We start from the raw sequence: 13799 nt of genomic DNA on the forward strand, positions 1-13799 counted from the left end.
AACATTTTTGAGAAAGCAATATGGAGGTCTAGGCATTTACAGGGCTTATGACCTGTCATTGGCTGGTTTAAGTGGCCACTTTACGCGTCACATGTGACATTCACTTTGTTCAAAGATGCAAAATTTTTGCAAATCTAAAGACCTGAAGTCTTTATTATGTGGGTAAGATTCATCCGGCGGAACCATAAAATCGTGTTGTGGGCCCGTGGCTAGTGTCTCGGACTCGCGGACCAAAGGTCCGTGGTTTGAATCCCACTCTACCCCAACTTGATTCCATTTTCTAATATTGAGTTATTTACAACTCGTTGAAAATGGGCCTCAAAATTGAATATTTGGGTAAATCTAATGGGTAAATATTTCTTATTAAATACTCTAAAAAAAAAAAAAATTTCATCTACTACGCAACGCTTGAAAATAATTTTTAAATTTTTATACTTCTGTAGTGAACTCTTTTGTCGGAATGAAATGATTAGTTCGACTTACCGTGGTTTTGTTGTAAGGTTGCGTGAAATTGAATGGAAGATTCACTTATATTGTTCTAAGATTTAACAGATAATAGGATGAATACAACATTTAAAAAATAATGATTAAATTAATTACAACACTGAATGAATTAACCGTGACACGAATTTATATTATGTGGGTATTTGAAACTCTTAGAGTGAGAGAGCAAAGAGCTAACTGAACCGAAGCCGACACGGGACACGGAGATTCTGTTGAGTTTCGATCGTGTCGACGCCGAGCAGTTTCGGTGTGCCTTACGCGATGTTGTTAGCGGTAAAAATGCAACGTGAGTGCGTGCCCATACTTCTTATACCAGTGTAATCAAAAATATTTGAAGTATGTCCAAATGTTTCCAGAAAGGCTGGATTTTTTTAAACCAGCCAATGACAGGTCATACATAAGCCCTACGGATGCCTAGATTTCTATATAACCTTCTCTTGAATGTTCTTTATCTCTGTTGTAATATGTTAATGTCAACAGCTCCCCAGGGTGTTGAATCCAGCCCTTGTCTACAAACATTTGGACAAACTCAGAATATTATTCAATATTTGGCAAAACATGTTTTTTTTAACTATAAACGAAACCGACAGGACAGGAAGACCCTTGGTCTTTAAAACTGTGTTAGGATATGCGGAGGTAGGGCTTTCACTGCAACATTTCATGTTCCTGAACTGGCACTTGAAGGGTTCATAAAACAGATTATCAATATGAGCTGCATTTGGTTTATAAGTGCAGTGCCTTATGCACCGTGCGATGCAGACAGGGGTATGATGATGACGAAGATGTAATATATATAATATAAACTCAATAGAGGTTTATATTTAATTTTTTTTAAATTTCTGCACAGACACAAAATGCTGTTTTTTTCTTCAGGTGACCATGTCTTACCTGGAGATCTACAACGAGAACATTCGAGACCTGCTGAGCCCCAGCGGGCAGGGCGGCGTCGGCGCCGGGGGCCTGGAGCTGCGCGAGGACGCCGGGGGGCGCGCGGCCGTGGCGGGGCTGAGCGCCGCGCGCGTGCGCAGCGCGGCCGAGGCGCTGCCCCTGCTGCAGCGGGGGGCGCGCGCCCGCGCCGTGGAGCCCACGGCCGCCAACAAGACGTCGTCCCGGAGCCACGCGCTGCTCAGGTAACCCGACTTGGTAGATTTGAAAAGAGTGACTCGTTTATTGACAAAAAACATTGCTTTTTGTACGAGTGAAACCGATAAGACCCCGGTCTTAAAAACAGCATTACAAACATTTAAACATTTAAACATTTCCGAAACATTGGTGATTAAACTAACTGGTAGAAGAGAAGTACCTACAAGATTTAAAATGTGTTGGTAGCCTAGTAGGTGAAAAAATTCAGTCAGATGAATTTCACCCGCATCAATAAAGGTTTCAGCTCTTTAACTTCACAAAAGTCAACTGATGGAGGAGTTGAAAAAATGTGGGCATATGCAGAAACGTAAATGTTACACAGTGTGTAAAGTGGCCATTCGTAAGCTTGATCATAAGCCCTAGACTTTCATATTTCCTTCTCAAAAATATTTTCAATATTTAACAAATTTAGATTTTACCATATTTACCTAATTTTATTATTTATTTATTTGATGTTAGCAGTGTGAGATCGCTCGATCATTGTAATTGTTAAAAATAGCTGTCACTTCAGATCAGCGAAGTTTTATTAGGTAATTGATTTTACATTTTTAAATTTTTTTTATTTATATTTTATTAGGTAATTCAACAAAGATTTATACTAGAAAACATACAATTTGAAAGCATTCGTCGATACAATTTTACATGCATATACGAGTATATCTTCAATTATAGAATTACACAAAATAGATTTTTATATATTAAGATGTAATGCATATTTTTTAATATTTGTTTTTTTTATACAGGATTCAATGCAATAAAAAATAAGTTGCACGTGTGTACTTAGTAAATAAATTTTATTCCTAAGAGATTATTCGCAAAAGCTGAGAGAGTACCATGAAAAATGACAATTTTATTGTTTCGGCAGTATATATTATATTCCCGACAGATGCGGGCTATAGGTGTGTGGTATATTGCATTACTTGAAAACAAAAGTAGTTTCAATATTTCTCGATGTCTGAATGTTCTCAATCCCGCATTTATTTGTATTTTATTTTTTGAGGTTAGTAAATACGAGTATGTGTAGGATATTGAAGTTTCTATCTTTACTGTTTGAATTAGCAATGCGTGTAGTTTCATGGCTGTTTCAGTTATAGCTTTATGTTGATGCGAGTTTTGTCTTTAGTGTCACAGTGACGTCATGCGCGTCGGGGCAGGGGGAGGGGCAGGGGGGCGCCAGCGGGCGCCTGTTCCTGGTGGACCTGGCGGGCAGCGAGCGCGCGCACGTGGCCCGCTCCCGGGGGCGCCGCCTGCAGGAGGGGGCGCACATCAACCGCTCGCTGCTGGCGCTGGCCAACTGCATCACCGCTCTCTCGGGGGGCGCCAGGTAAACTTTCCACTTCTACCTAGTACCTAATGATCAGGAGGGCGCAACCAAATGTTTACAGAAGGTAGTTTTATACTACCACGTTTTCTGTTGGTCACAAAATGAAATAAATATTATTCATTATGCATGTCTATAACACAAAAAAGCGGCCAGAAATTAAAATGCACGCAACGATCCATGGAAAGACAGATGCTCGGTGTATGTCCAAGAGACAGAGTAAGAAATTAAGAAATAAGGCGCCGAACCGGAGTCGTGGATATCATGGATCGTGCAGCGAAATTGAAATGGCAGTGGGCAGGACACTTGGCGAGACAAAATGATGGCAGGTGGACACCCAGAATATTAAAGTGGAGACCATGGGCAAACAAAATAAGTGTTGGAAGGCCACAGAAAAGATGGGTCGACGACATTGCCTCAATTGCCGGTAAAACGTGGATGATGAAAGCGGGTGATAGGAAGGAATGAAGACGTTTGAAAGAGGCCTTTATCCAGCAGTGGAGAGAGTAAGGCTGAAGAAAAAGAAGAAGAAGATGCTTGTCAGAGCCGGACCGGACTTACCATAGATTCAGTCGGCTCAAAAAACCAGACTCTTGCTTACAAGGGAAGGGAGAATAACATGATAGAATTAATTTACTAACTTGTATATTCTCGTCTCTTTTTAGTAAGTCACGGGGTGCAAGATCCCGTTAGATCCGGGGCTGCTGTCTGTAAAATAATTATACAATGTTTGTTGCAGATATGTGAACTACAGAGATTCTAAGTTAACGAGACTCTTGAAGGAAGCTCTTAGTGGGAATTGTCGGACGGTTATGGTGGCACACGTATCTCCGGCTGCTGAACATCGGGAGGAAAGTAGAAACACTCTTCTGTATGCTGATAGAGCCAACCACATCACCAATAAGGTAGTTATTACAAGAATTTCCGAATGTCTAAATTTTTCTGCATTCCATAAAGCTGACTTGGTATTTTGTCCCCGTCAAAAGAAATGAATGGGTGTAATAGTGTGCTTTATTTGTTTCAGGTCAAAAGAAATGTTTTGGATACAGATTACCACGTCACACAATATAGAACTGTAATAAATGAATTGAAAAATGAAATTTCTAGATTAAGAACTAAAATGAAAGAAGAAAGACCAAGGTAAGGGGCGCTAATCAGAAATTATTTAATTACTTATTCTACAATTGTAGGAAATTCTATTTCTCCTTTTGATTATATTAATTCTGTGTCATGCCTGAACATTGCACAGTACGCAAGGTCTCGCGCGGTTGTTGGTCGACCACACCCAGTGCTGTCAAAAATGCCACGGAAGGAAAAAACAAAAGAGATCGTTTTCTTTCTACGTCGGTAGCCTCCAACATTTAATCTCTAAAGCTTATATTTACTTTTCCAGATCTGGTATGGCGGCAGGACCAAATGCAAATAACAATGTAGAAAAAAGTGGCGAACTCAAAGCCTTGAGGCACGCCATTGTAGGAACTTTCCAGGAACAGATGAGGCTTAGAAAAAAATTAATGGAATTAGACAGTCATCTTCTGGGACTAGCCATGGATGCTGAGAGACAGCACCTAGTCATTAGCCACTGGGAGTCCAGAAATAATAGGCTGTATAATGCACCAACCACATCTAGACTTTCTACACAACAAAGCTTCAAGTGAGTTTATTTTATGTTTTTGACATTGTTCAATTTTCACTTCTCCACCAGGTTTTAGTCTTGGAGAACGGATTCTGGTTCAAATGGTTCTGCAGCACACCAAGATATGTTTTGTACTACTTCTTATCATTTTGAGTTTAAATGTTTACCAGTCATTTGTTTTTTAAAAAGAATAAAGTGTACCTGTGATAATATCAGGTTGGGGGTAAAGTAATTTCGTATTTCGCACCCTTTTTTTCAACTATCTCGTATATCTCGTTCATTATTGGTCATATTTGATTATATGATACGGCGTTGTAAAGATTTGAGCGTAAACTACAAACGTTTTTTTGTCAGTATTGCACTTGGTGGGTTCAGCCGTGAACTATCGTGCGTCGAGTATGGAGGTTTCAAAGGAAAAAATTCGCCATATTTTACTTTTTTACTACCTGAAAGGGAAAAACGGGTCGAAAGCGACCAGAAAAATTTGCGGTGTATACGGAATCAATACTTTTTTGGTTCATGCTGCACAAAAGTGGTTCGAGCATTTCGTTTTGGTGTAGTGGAGGTGAATGATGCACCACGCTCTGGCAGGCCTGTCGTCGAAAATGTAGGTAAAAATATGGAAAATATCAAGATAAACCGTCATGTTAGAAGTCGTAGCATTGCTTAGGAGCTGAATATTGATCATGAAACCGTTTTGAATCATTTGCAGAAAGCTGGATTTAAAAAAAGCTCGATGTTTGGCTGCCACACGAGCTGATGCAAAAAACCTCATGAACCGAATTGCCATCTGCGAATTGCTGCTTTATAAAATTTCGTTGCTATAGCAACGAAATTGACCCATTTCTAAAGCAGATGGTGACTGATGATGAAAAACGGGTTACTTACGAAAATGTCAAGCGACAGAGATCGTGGTCAAAAGCCAACAAAGCGGCCCAGACCGTGACTAAGCTAGGACTAATGGCCAGGAAGGTGTTGCTGTGTGTTTGGTGGGATTGGCAGGGAATACTCTGCTATGAGCTACTCCCCTATGGCCAAATGCTCAATTCTGCCCTCTACTGTGAACAATTCAACCGTTTGAAGCTGGCGATTGAACTGAAGCGGCAAGCATTGTTGAATATGAGAGGAATCGTGTTTCATCAGGACAACGCCTGGCCACACACATCTTTGATGACGTGCTAAAAGTTCCGGGAGCTTGGATGAGAAGTTCTTATGCATCCACTCCATAGTCCAAACCTGGCACCAAGTGACTATTACCTGCTCCTGTCTATAACCAACGCGCTTGGGGGTACAAATTTGGCCTCAATTGAGGCCTGTGAAAATCGGTTGTCCGAGTTTTTTGCCAATAGGGACAAGGACTTCCTACGAGAGGGGCATTACGAAGTTGGATTTTCGTTAGCAACAAATTATTCAGCAGAAAGATGCATATTTGACTTAAATCGGATGATTGTAACATTTTTTATAAAGCATTAAAATAAAGCGAAAAATACGAAATTACCCTTTCTTCAACCTGTTATCTGTTTAATTTAGATTTTTTGATCCATGGCCAAGGTGGATGAATAATATTGTTCAATATGTGAAATAGAACCAAAATACTGGACGAATGTTTTTGACTGGATGACTGCTTTCATGAAAAAATCCAGGATAATGAAATCGAGTGGAGGTAAGTCTGCCTCATTGTGTAGTGATTGAGGTCCTGGGTTCGATTTCTGTCAGGATGGACGTAAAATATTGATTTTAAGATCTTTTAAGCTGCACCTGAAGCGTAAAAGACTGATCCCATTACCTTCGTGTAAGAGATGATCGAAGATTTCTGTATTTGTTCAATAAATGCAGTGCCCTTAGCACCACTGGATACAAAAAGGAGAATGATGATGATGTCATTTATAAAGAAGAAAAGCGTACATGTAATAAATCACCCAAATTGGCTAAATGTCTGTTTTAATTAGTAAGAAATTTTCTTGTATTGAACAGAAGACAATGTCAACATTTAATTGGGAAATATCACGTTTTTTGTTTTTAAATTTTTAAATAAAGGTCCATGAAATACTGTCCAGTAAAAAAATATTTTTTTCTAATTATTAGTAGCATAAAAAAATCAATTTGCAAATATGGAATTCCCATTAGCAATGGCTATATCGGTATTCATAGTACGTGATATTTCCCTATTCTGCAGAAGTTTTTGACATATTTTTTGGTGTATTAATAAAGTAAAGGTAGTAAAAATATTGTCACTTATTATCCATGTCTGTTTGTAGAAGGTCGGCGACCGCTTCTGCGGAGGAAGGCACGGTAGCCGTGGAGCAGGCGTGGGGAGAGCTCGCGGCTCTGGAGCAGGAACAGGAGAGGGCTCGCGCGGAGAGGGCGGCGGCTGAAGGGGAACTGGAAGCTGTCAGGAAGAAAGGAGCGGCGCTCGAGGATGTGAGTCTGCCACTGAATAAGGAGACTGGGAAAATCCTCATTACTAACCCACTGACTTATCTCTGTCAGTGAAGAATTCATTCCATATTTTCATCATTCTAATTCTTCTTCTTCTTCCAAGTCGGTCCCTCAATGCTGAGGATCGTGACAACCACGAACACTTCTGATTAGTGTGTTCCACTCGAGTCTGTCCTCAGCCCGACGAACCGACTCATCAAGTTTTAGCCCCGTAGCTACCTTAGTTTGGTCAGTCCATCGATATGGGATTCTACCCCGGCTTCTTCTACCTTAAACTCGGCCAGACATTATTGCCTTTTCTAGATTGTCTGGCTCACGTCTAGCAATATGTTCAAAGAAAGGCAAAGAACATTTTATTTTAATTTTGATGCTTAAATTTGGAAAAAGACGAACACAGCTTACTTTAAAGCCTAATACAGTAAAGTTTTATTACTTAGGCTTGAGAAAAAACACTTTTATTTTTGTTGTGTTCTAACTGGGAATCGAACCCGAAAACTTACATGTGTGGGTCAAGCGTCTCAGCCATTAGATCTCAGAGGCCACCATAAAGAATAATAAAATAAATATCACAACACGCATTACAGTAAAACCTCGTTTTTAAGTTGCTCAATTTTACGTTTTCCCGCTTTTGACGCCGAAATGTTTAGGTCCCATTTTTTCATTCTCATTAAAATATTCCCCCCAATCAACGTTTTTCATAATCCCGGTTTTACGTCGAAATTTTTTCAAAACTCATTCGATCTGTCAAAAGACAACGAGCCGCGCGCCACCGCGCTAAAAACACAAAATATTTTTAATTCAATCATAGGTCATAATTCATAATCTCCAATGATAACAGTTTTTACAGTTTTTCAGCTGTATATTTTGTGTAGTCTAGTATAATAATTATATTTTTATGTAATTTAATTTTTTTCATGCAATTTTCATTTCCTCACTTTGGCGTTTTCCTCAGTTTTACACTTTTTTGTTGCTCCCTTGAAAAACGTAAAACAGGGGTTTCACCGTATATATTATAATAAAATGTATTTTCAACGAGTTCTACTATGCAAGAAGCCAGAACAGATTTGGATAATTACAATTATTATAATGTCTTTTATTTTGTTTTACCAGGAGCTACCTTCCCGCACCAGTAGCGAGGAGGAGCGAGAGCTGCTGGCTCTGGCCTGCCGGGTCCACGAGCTGCAGGCCGACAAGCTGGCCCTCCAGGGGGAGAGGGCGAGTCGGGCCGCGGACCTGCGCAGGAGGGACCTGCAGCTACTGAGGTACGACCGCCAGAGGCAGCTCAGCGACGAGATCATCACCAGGCAGAGGCAGATTATGGACGGTGAGTAACCGGAAGAAGATTGCAAAAGTTGCTAGATATGAAAGCATTTATAGCCTTAAGGGCAGTAATCAATTTACAAGAGGACACAGGTCGAAGTGACGTCAGGAGCTTATTTAGAACTGATTTCCATCTTTGAGTAGAACTAGCTATTATTGTATCAGTTTTTTGTGATTTGATCAAAATAAAGAAATATGGATTTCGCCGGGTTTGTTAAAGTAAAACCCCTGTTTTATGTTTTTCAAGGGAGCAACAAAAAAAGTTTAAAACTGAGGAAAACTCTTAAAGTGAGGAAATTAAAAATGTATGGAAAAAAAGAAAGTATAAAAAAATATAATTATTATTTTACTAGACTAGACTAGTACAAAATATACAGCAGAAAAATTGTAAGAACCGTCATGATTGGGGATTACTCATGATCATCTATGATTTCATTAAAAATATATTGTAATTTTTCAAGCAATACTACAATGTGTAATTATTATTTGTATTTTTTTTAGTGTTTAAATATTTTTATGTAGGTATTCAACATTAAAAACACGAAAAAAAAATTTGAATTAGCATAAAATGCATACTAAGTTTTTTTCCCTAAATATTGGGAAATTTTATTTATACGGTATCACTTTTTTTAGTATGGCATCACAAAATTTCAACTGTCATCTACATCGCGGCAAAACTGTTTCACACTTTCATAATAACTGTTTAAACTATATTCTTTTCACATTATGATTATAACTTCAAATAAAATTTCTATTGCCAAACCTTTGAACTTTCTGCATCGCGTAATTTATTGATGTAAAAACTTTATTCTTCCTAAACATGCGTCAACTGCATGTGAAATGTCAAAATTAGACTCTTAAACAAAACGGTCAATTACACTGCACCATTTACACATTTTTTTATTTGCCTCGATTTTCTTCTCCATTCACGCGGCGGCGGCGGCGCGCGGCTTGTCTTTTGACAGATTAAATGAGTTTTAATTTTAAATTTTAAACGTAAAATCGGGGTAATGAAAAACGTATAAAACGTTAATTGGGGGGAATATTTGAATGAGAATATATGGAAAAAAAATTGGACCTAAATATTTCCGTGTAAAGCGGGAAAACGTAAAGTTCAGGAATGTAAAAACGAGGTTTTACTGTAGTACCCTCAAATATAAACTATTTTGTTATTATGTACTTACATGATTTTGTGCCCTGCTATGGTTTTGTATACAATATTAATGTTAATTGCGGATTTCAGAGGGGGGAGTGAAGTTACCTCCAGACTTACAAGAGCTGTATACTCTGTACCAACAAGAAATCCACGCCTCTACCTACACAGACAGTGCGATGGTGTTCAACTCCTTCACACTACCCCCCATCAGTTCTAAGTGAGTACAAAATAGGGAATAATCCAGTATTTTTCTTCTCGTTCCGCTTCTATCGAAGGTTGGCGACCATCGCTTGAAACTCCTCTCGATCTCAGGCCACTCTGAGGAGTATTGCTGCATTTGGTATTCCAAACTACTGGCGAAGATTTCGGAGCCATGATGCTCTTTTGCGTCGTATACTAAGCTAAGATAGCTTTCCTTGCATTATGTGTTGTATACGGGCACATTTTTCCCGACCGAATATTTGTCTCAAGTATGCGGCCTTTTAACAGTGGTTAACAGTTTTTTAATCCAAGAGATCCAATTTTCATTAATTCTCTCAGTAGATGAGCAAAGTAGCATAAATATTTTACTTTCCTGGCAATACTAACAAAATGTCCGTTTTGTTTTCTTTGACAATCTGACAGATGGAAAAATAATTCAATTTTTAAGTAATGCATTTGCTACTTACACATGCATTTTCTACTTACACATGAAATGTGATCCCATCCTGTTCCTTTTTTATCCCAGCAGTATTTCTATACTTTAAAACGACACAACACGGCATAGTTGAATTCAAATCGGGAGCTGCGTACTGAGCGACGTCTACAAAAAAACTAATAGGCCAAAACGTAAAACTACTCCTTTAAGAGTAGTTTATGCGGTTTCTGGACTATTCTTAATTCTCTGGTTCCTGCATTTGTTTCTCATAAGATTTAAAATATTTCAATTTGAGACTTCTAGCACTAGATATTTAACAAATTACTTTTATGGAATTGACTGTTATATCATCAGTAATATTGCTTCTGTTGAAATGATGCAAAGTGATGTTTCCAATATCTGACCCTTAAGCTGTATTTTGTTAGCTATCGGGATATATTTGATACATTTATCTTCTTTCAAGCATGGTGGAATCGGTGCAGTGGTCGAGTGGTAGCTCCGGCTCGGGACGGGGCTCAAGCTCTGGCGGGGACAGCGAGTGGCTCCCGGCCCCGGCCAGTCCGGCCCGCCGTCTCCTGGGGGCACCTGTCCGCTTGCCTCGCCTCCCCAGCACTCCCGCCTTGTAAGTCACTTTAGAAAGCAAAATAATTTATCAAAGCAGGTAGGGGAATTTGTAAAAGACTCATAAAGATGTTAAAAGGAGGGGGAGCGCTACTTCAAAAATAAACCTTGCCAAATAAATGCTTTAGGTAAAATAAGAAGTTAATAATGGAATCGGGGTGCCGAACCTTATCTAAGGGAGCGAAGTATGGAATTGGAAAAACTAGGATGAAAGTAGGCTGAATGCTTTCAAAATGTGATCTCTCAGGCGAATGTGGGATAAAGCTATGTATGATAGGTGGACTAATGTCAGATTCATATATTTTGTAAGGCTGGCATAAGCATTATCGACAAAATGAAGAAAGGAGTTCTGCATTTGGTTTGGACATGTAAAGCGAAGGGACAGCGAAAGAATGTCTAAAAAGATTTACTCTTCGAATATTGATGGATGCAGAAATCGAAGAAGACCAAGAAACTTATTTATAATACATTTTATTATTATAAAGCAAGTTGATTTATTTTGATGCTAATATTTTGATTTAAAAAAAAAACAATTAAAATATAGTAAAATGATTGTTATGTTACAGACAAACAAATAGTAGAGCAATAAAAAGATCATCGAGCGATGACAGCATCATCGCGGCGCAACCAGATTTCCAGGAGAATACTATACCGAAGAAACATGATGCTGAAGGAGCCATAGATGTCAAATGACTAGCGGATGACGTAGTTTATGATTGAGGAAAATGAAAAATACATTAAATTAGTATCATATTAATACCGCATTTTACAAAGGAGTTCAAAATGTATTACAGCCATACTCCAGCTTCTTAATAAAAAGCTTTGGAGCAAATTCTCTCAAAAATAATGGAAATAATATCATTGTCCAAATTTGTTGGCGAAAATCTTGGTCCTCCACCACAAATTTGAATCAGTGACTGGTTTCATTGCTTTCGCGACGTCTTTGAGACTGGTATCTTTATGATAAATATTTAATTTTATAATGAAGGTACTAGAAGTGATGAAACCAGTCATTAAAATATGTGGATTTAAGTATATCACTTACCTTTTATTTCATATTATATAATATTACTGATCAAATAAATAAACGCTATTTAATTTAAACTGTTTACTAAGCGTTTAAGAAAAAAACCATAATGGCTTTTTTGTCTATGAAAATACAACAGAACATTTTTTCTGTCTATATTCCATTTCCTTACCTAAACTTTTACACTTGTATAGGACACCACATTGGTACACCAACTGCAGAGTATCTTGATCATTTTTATTACATGAAGGTCAGATGATCAAGCGTACGCTTCAGTATGAATGAAGTATGAAATATTCTAATGTAAAAACATCTTTTAAAATAAATGTTTCGTGTAAACCATGTCGGGGATTGAACCTGATACCTTTTGCACTGTGGGCAAACACTGATTAATTTCCTTCAAATAATTTTAAAGGTAATTTGGTAATCCAAATGAGTACCTTATTCATATTTTGAAAATGGGAGTCAGTGCCATTATAAGCTCCTGAAATCACAGTGACCTGTGAAGATCTATTGTGACGGATCCCCGTAAATCGATTCTCGCTCTCCAAGCCCAAGTCTTCGAAGAGCCCGGCTACTGAGTGGAGGGCGAGTGTTCTCATATTGCTGAATCTCCCCCTCCAAGGCTAGATCCTTAAAGTATCGGGCTATCGGGTAGGGGTTGAGCGCTCTAACATCCTCAGGTTTAACCTGTGGCCCCATGAGGATGCGGCTTTGTTTGTGATATGTGAAAACATCAGAACACATTCCACGAATGTGATATAAAATATCACATTCGTGGAATGTGTTCTGATGTTTTATTATCTGCACTGCAGAAGCTATATCTAGAAGTTTCAGAAAGGTTCATTCTAGCAAGACGTTTATTCAATCTGCAGTGCCCTGTGAGGGCTCTAGTGACAACCCTCACTCGGTTTCGGCTAAGTTTCACTAGGTCGAAAGCAAACTTTTGCGAGTACCCCTTTAGTAGTTTCTTCGCAATGAGTACCTACTCAATATAAACAACTAACAGCATACCTCAATTAATGTTTGCTGAAACATCTACTTTACTTTTGTGGATTGAAGTAGTTTGAATTGCACTCTGCTGTTTTTACCAAAAAGTGTGATTAGCTCCAGGAGAGAGTTTTGTGCTATTAGTTACTAAAATGAGAGAACTTAAACTTCTCTTAGCACTACGCACATAGAAACCAGAGATGTAACCCTCTAAATTGAAGACCTCGTTCTAAAACCATCAAATGTAAAAAAAAAAAACAAAACTATGCGTCCATAGAATCGTTTTTTCCAAATACTTCTGAAAAAATCATAGGTATCTTTTGAAATACGGGATTTGTCTCTGTTAAAAAAACAGTGTTTTTATGAAAACAGAATTGTCCACATTAATTTGTATGAATGAAGAAAAAATGTTCTTTAATTAGTATTTCTACTACCATACATATACTGCTACATATAGCGCCACTATAACTCATTGTTTGACAGTTCGAAGGTATTCTGGATATTCATTGATACATTGAAATATAATATATAGAGATAACATTCCATATAAATCCGAGCTAAATAAAAAGTCACCCCCAAAGGAAAGAAATGACCAGCGGTGAGAGCAAGTATCGTCATGTCGACTTTGACAAGCAAAACAAGTAGTACAGTAAAAAGCATGGACCATTTACATTGGTCTACTGTAAGCTCTAATTAGTGTGTCGCTCCCTTCCGCATAACCGTCACCTTTGTTTCGTTTCACTATACGCCCGACTAACTGAGCAGGACAGAGACAGGAGATATATGTACTGGTAACATATTAATAAGAGATTTTTTAAGATTAAAATATCTATTTTAAACAAGCACTGATTAGTATAAAAACATTAATTATCGGTGAAAGGTTGTATCATTGCTTTTCCAGATTGATTTGTGCAGTATCTTAGCGTACATATAGGCATTTTAGTAATTGAAAGGAGAAAAGTAGCCGGTGAAAGCTCACAACAGACTAAAGTGCGTTCTATCGAA

General features: G+C 38.2%; 1 protein-coding gene across 1 annotated transcript; it reads left to right on the forward strand.

The window, feature by feature from the left end:
- Positions 1-1377: 1377 nt before the first annotated feature.
- Positions 1378-11470, forward strand: Kif19A (Kinesin family member 19A; the record flags this gene model as incomplete). Its single annotated transcript, XM_088241586.1, has 11 exons — positions 1378-1634; positions 2771-2971; positions 3708-3873; positions 3993-4108; positions 4362-4622; positions 6263-6271; positions 6863-7025; positions 8154-8367; positions 9607-9736; positions 10620-10778; positions 11344-11470. Coding segments are annotated over 11 exons (1803 nt in total), but the record flags the coding sequence as incomplete, so codon positions are not given.
- Between the last annotated feature and the right edge of the window lie 2329 nt (positions 11471-13799).

This window comes from Micrasema longulum, unplaced genomic scaffold (assembly GCF_059751315.1).
Source record: "Micrasema longulum isolate JH-2025_06_02 unplaced genomic scaffold, ASM5975131v1 h1tg002977l, whole genome shotgun sequence".
Classification (NCBI taxonomy): domain Eukaryota; kingdom Metazoa; phylum Arthropoda; class Insecta; order Trichoptera; family Brachycentridae; genus Micrasema; species Micrasema longulum.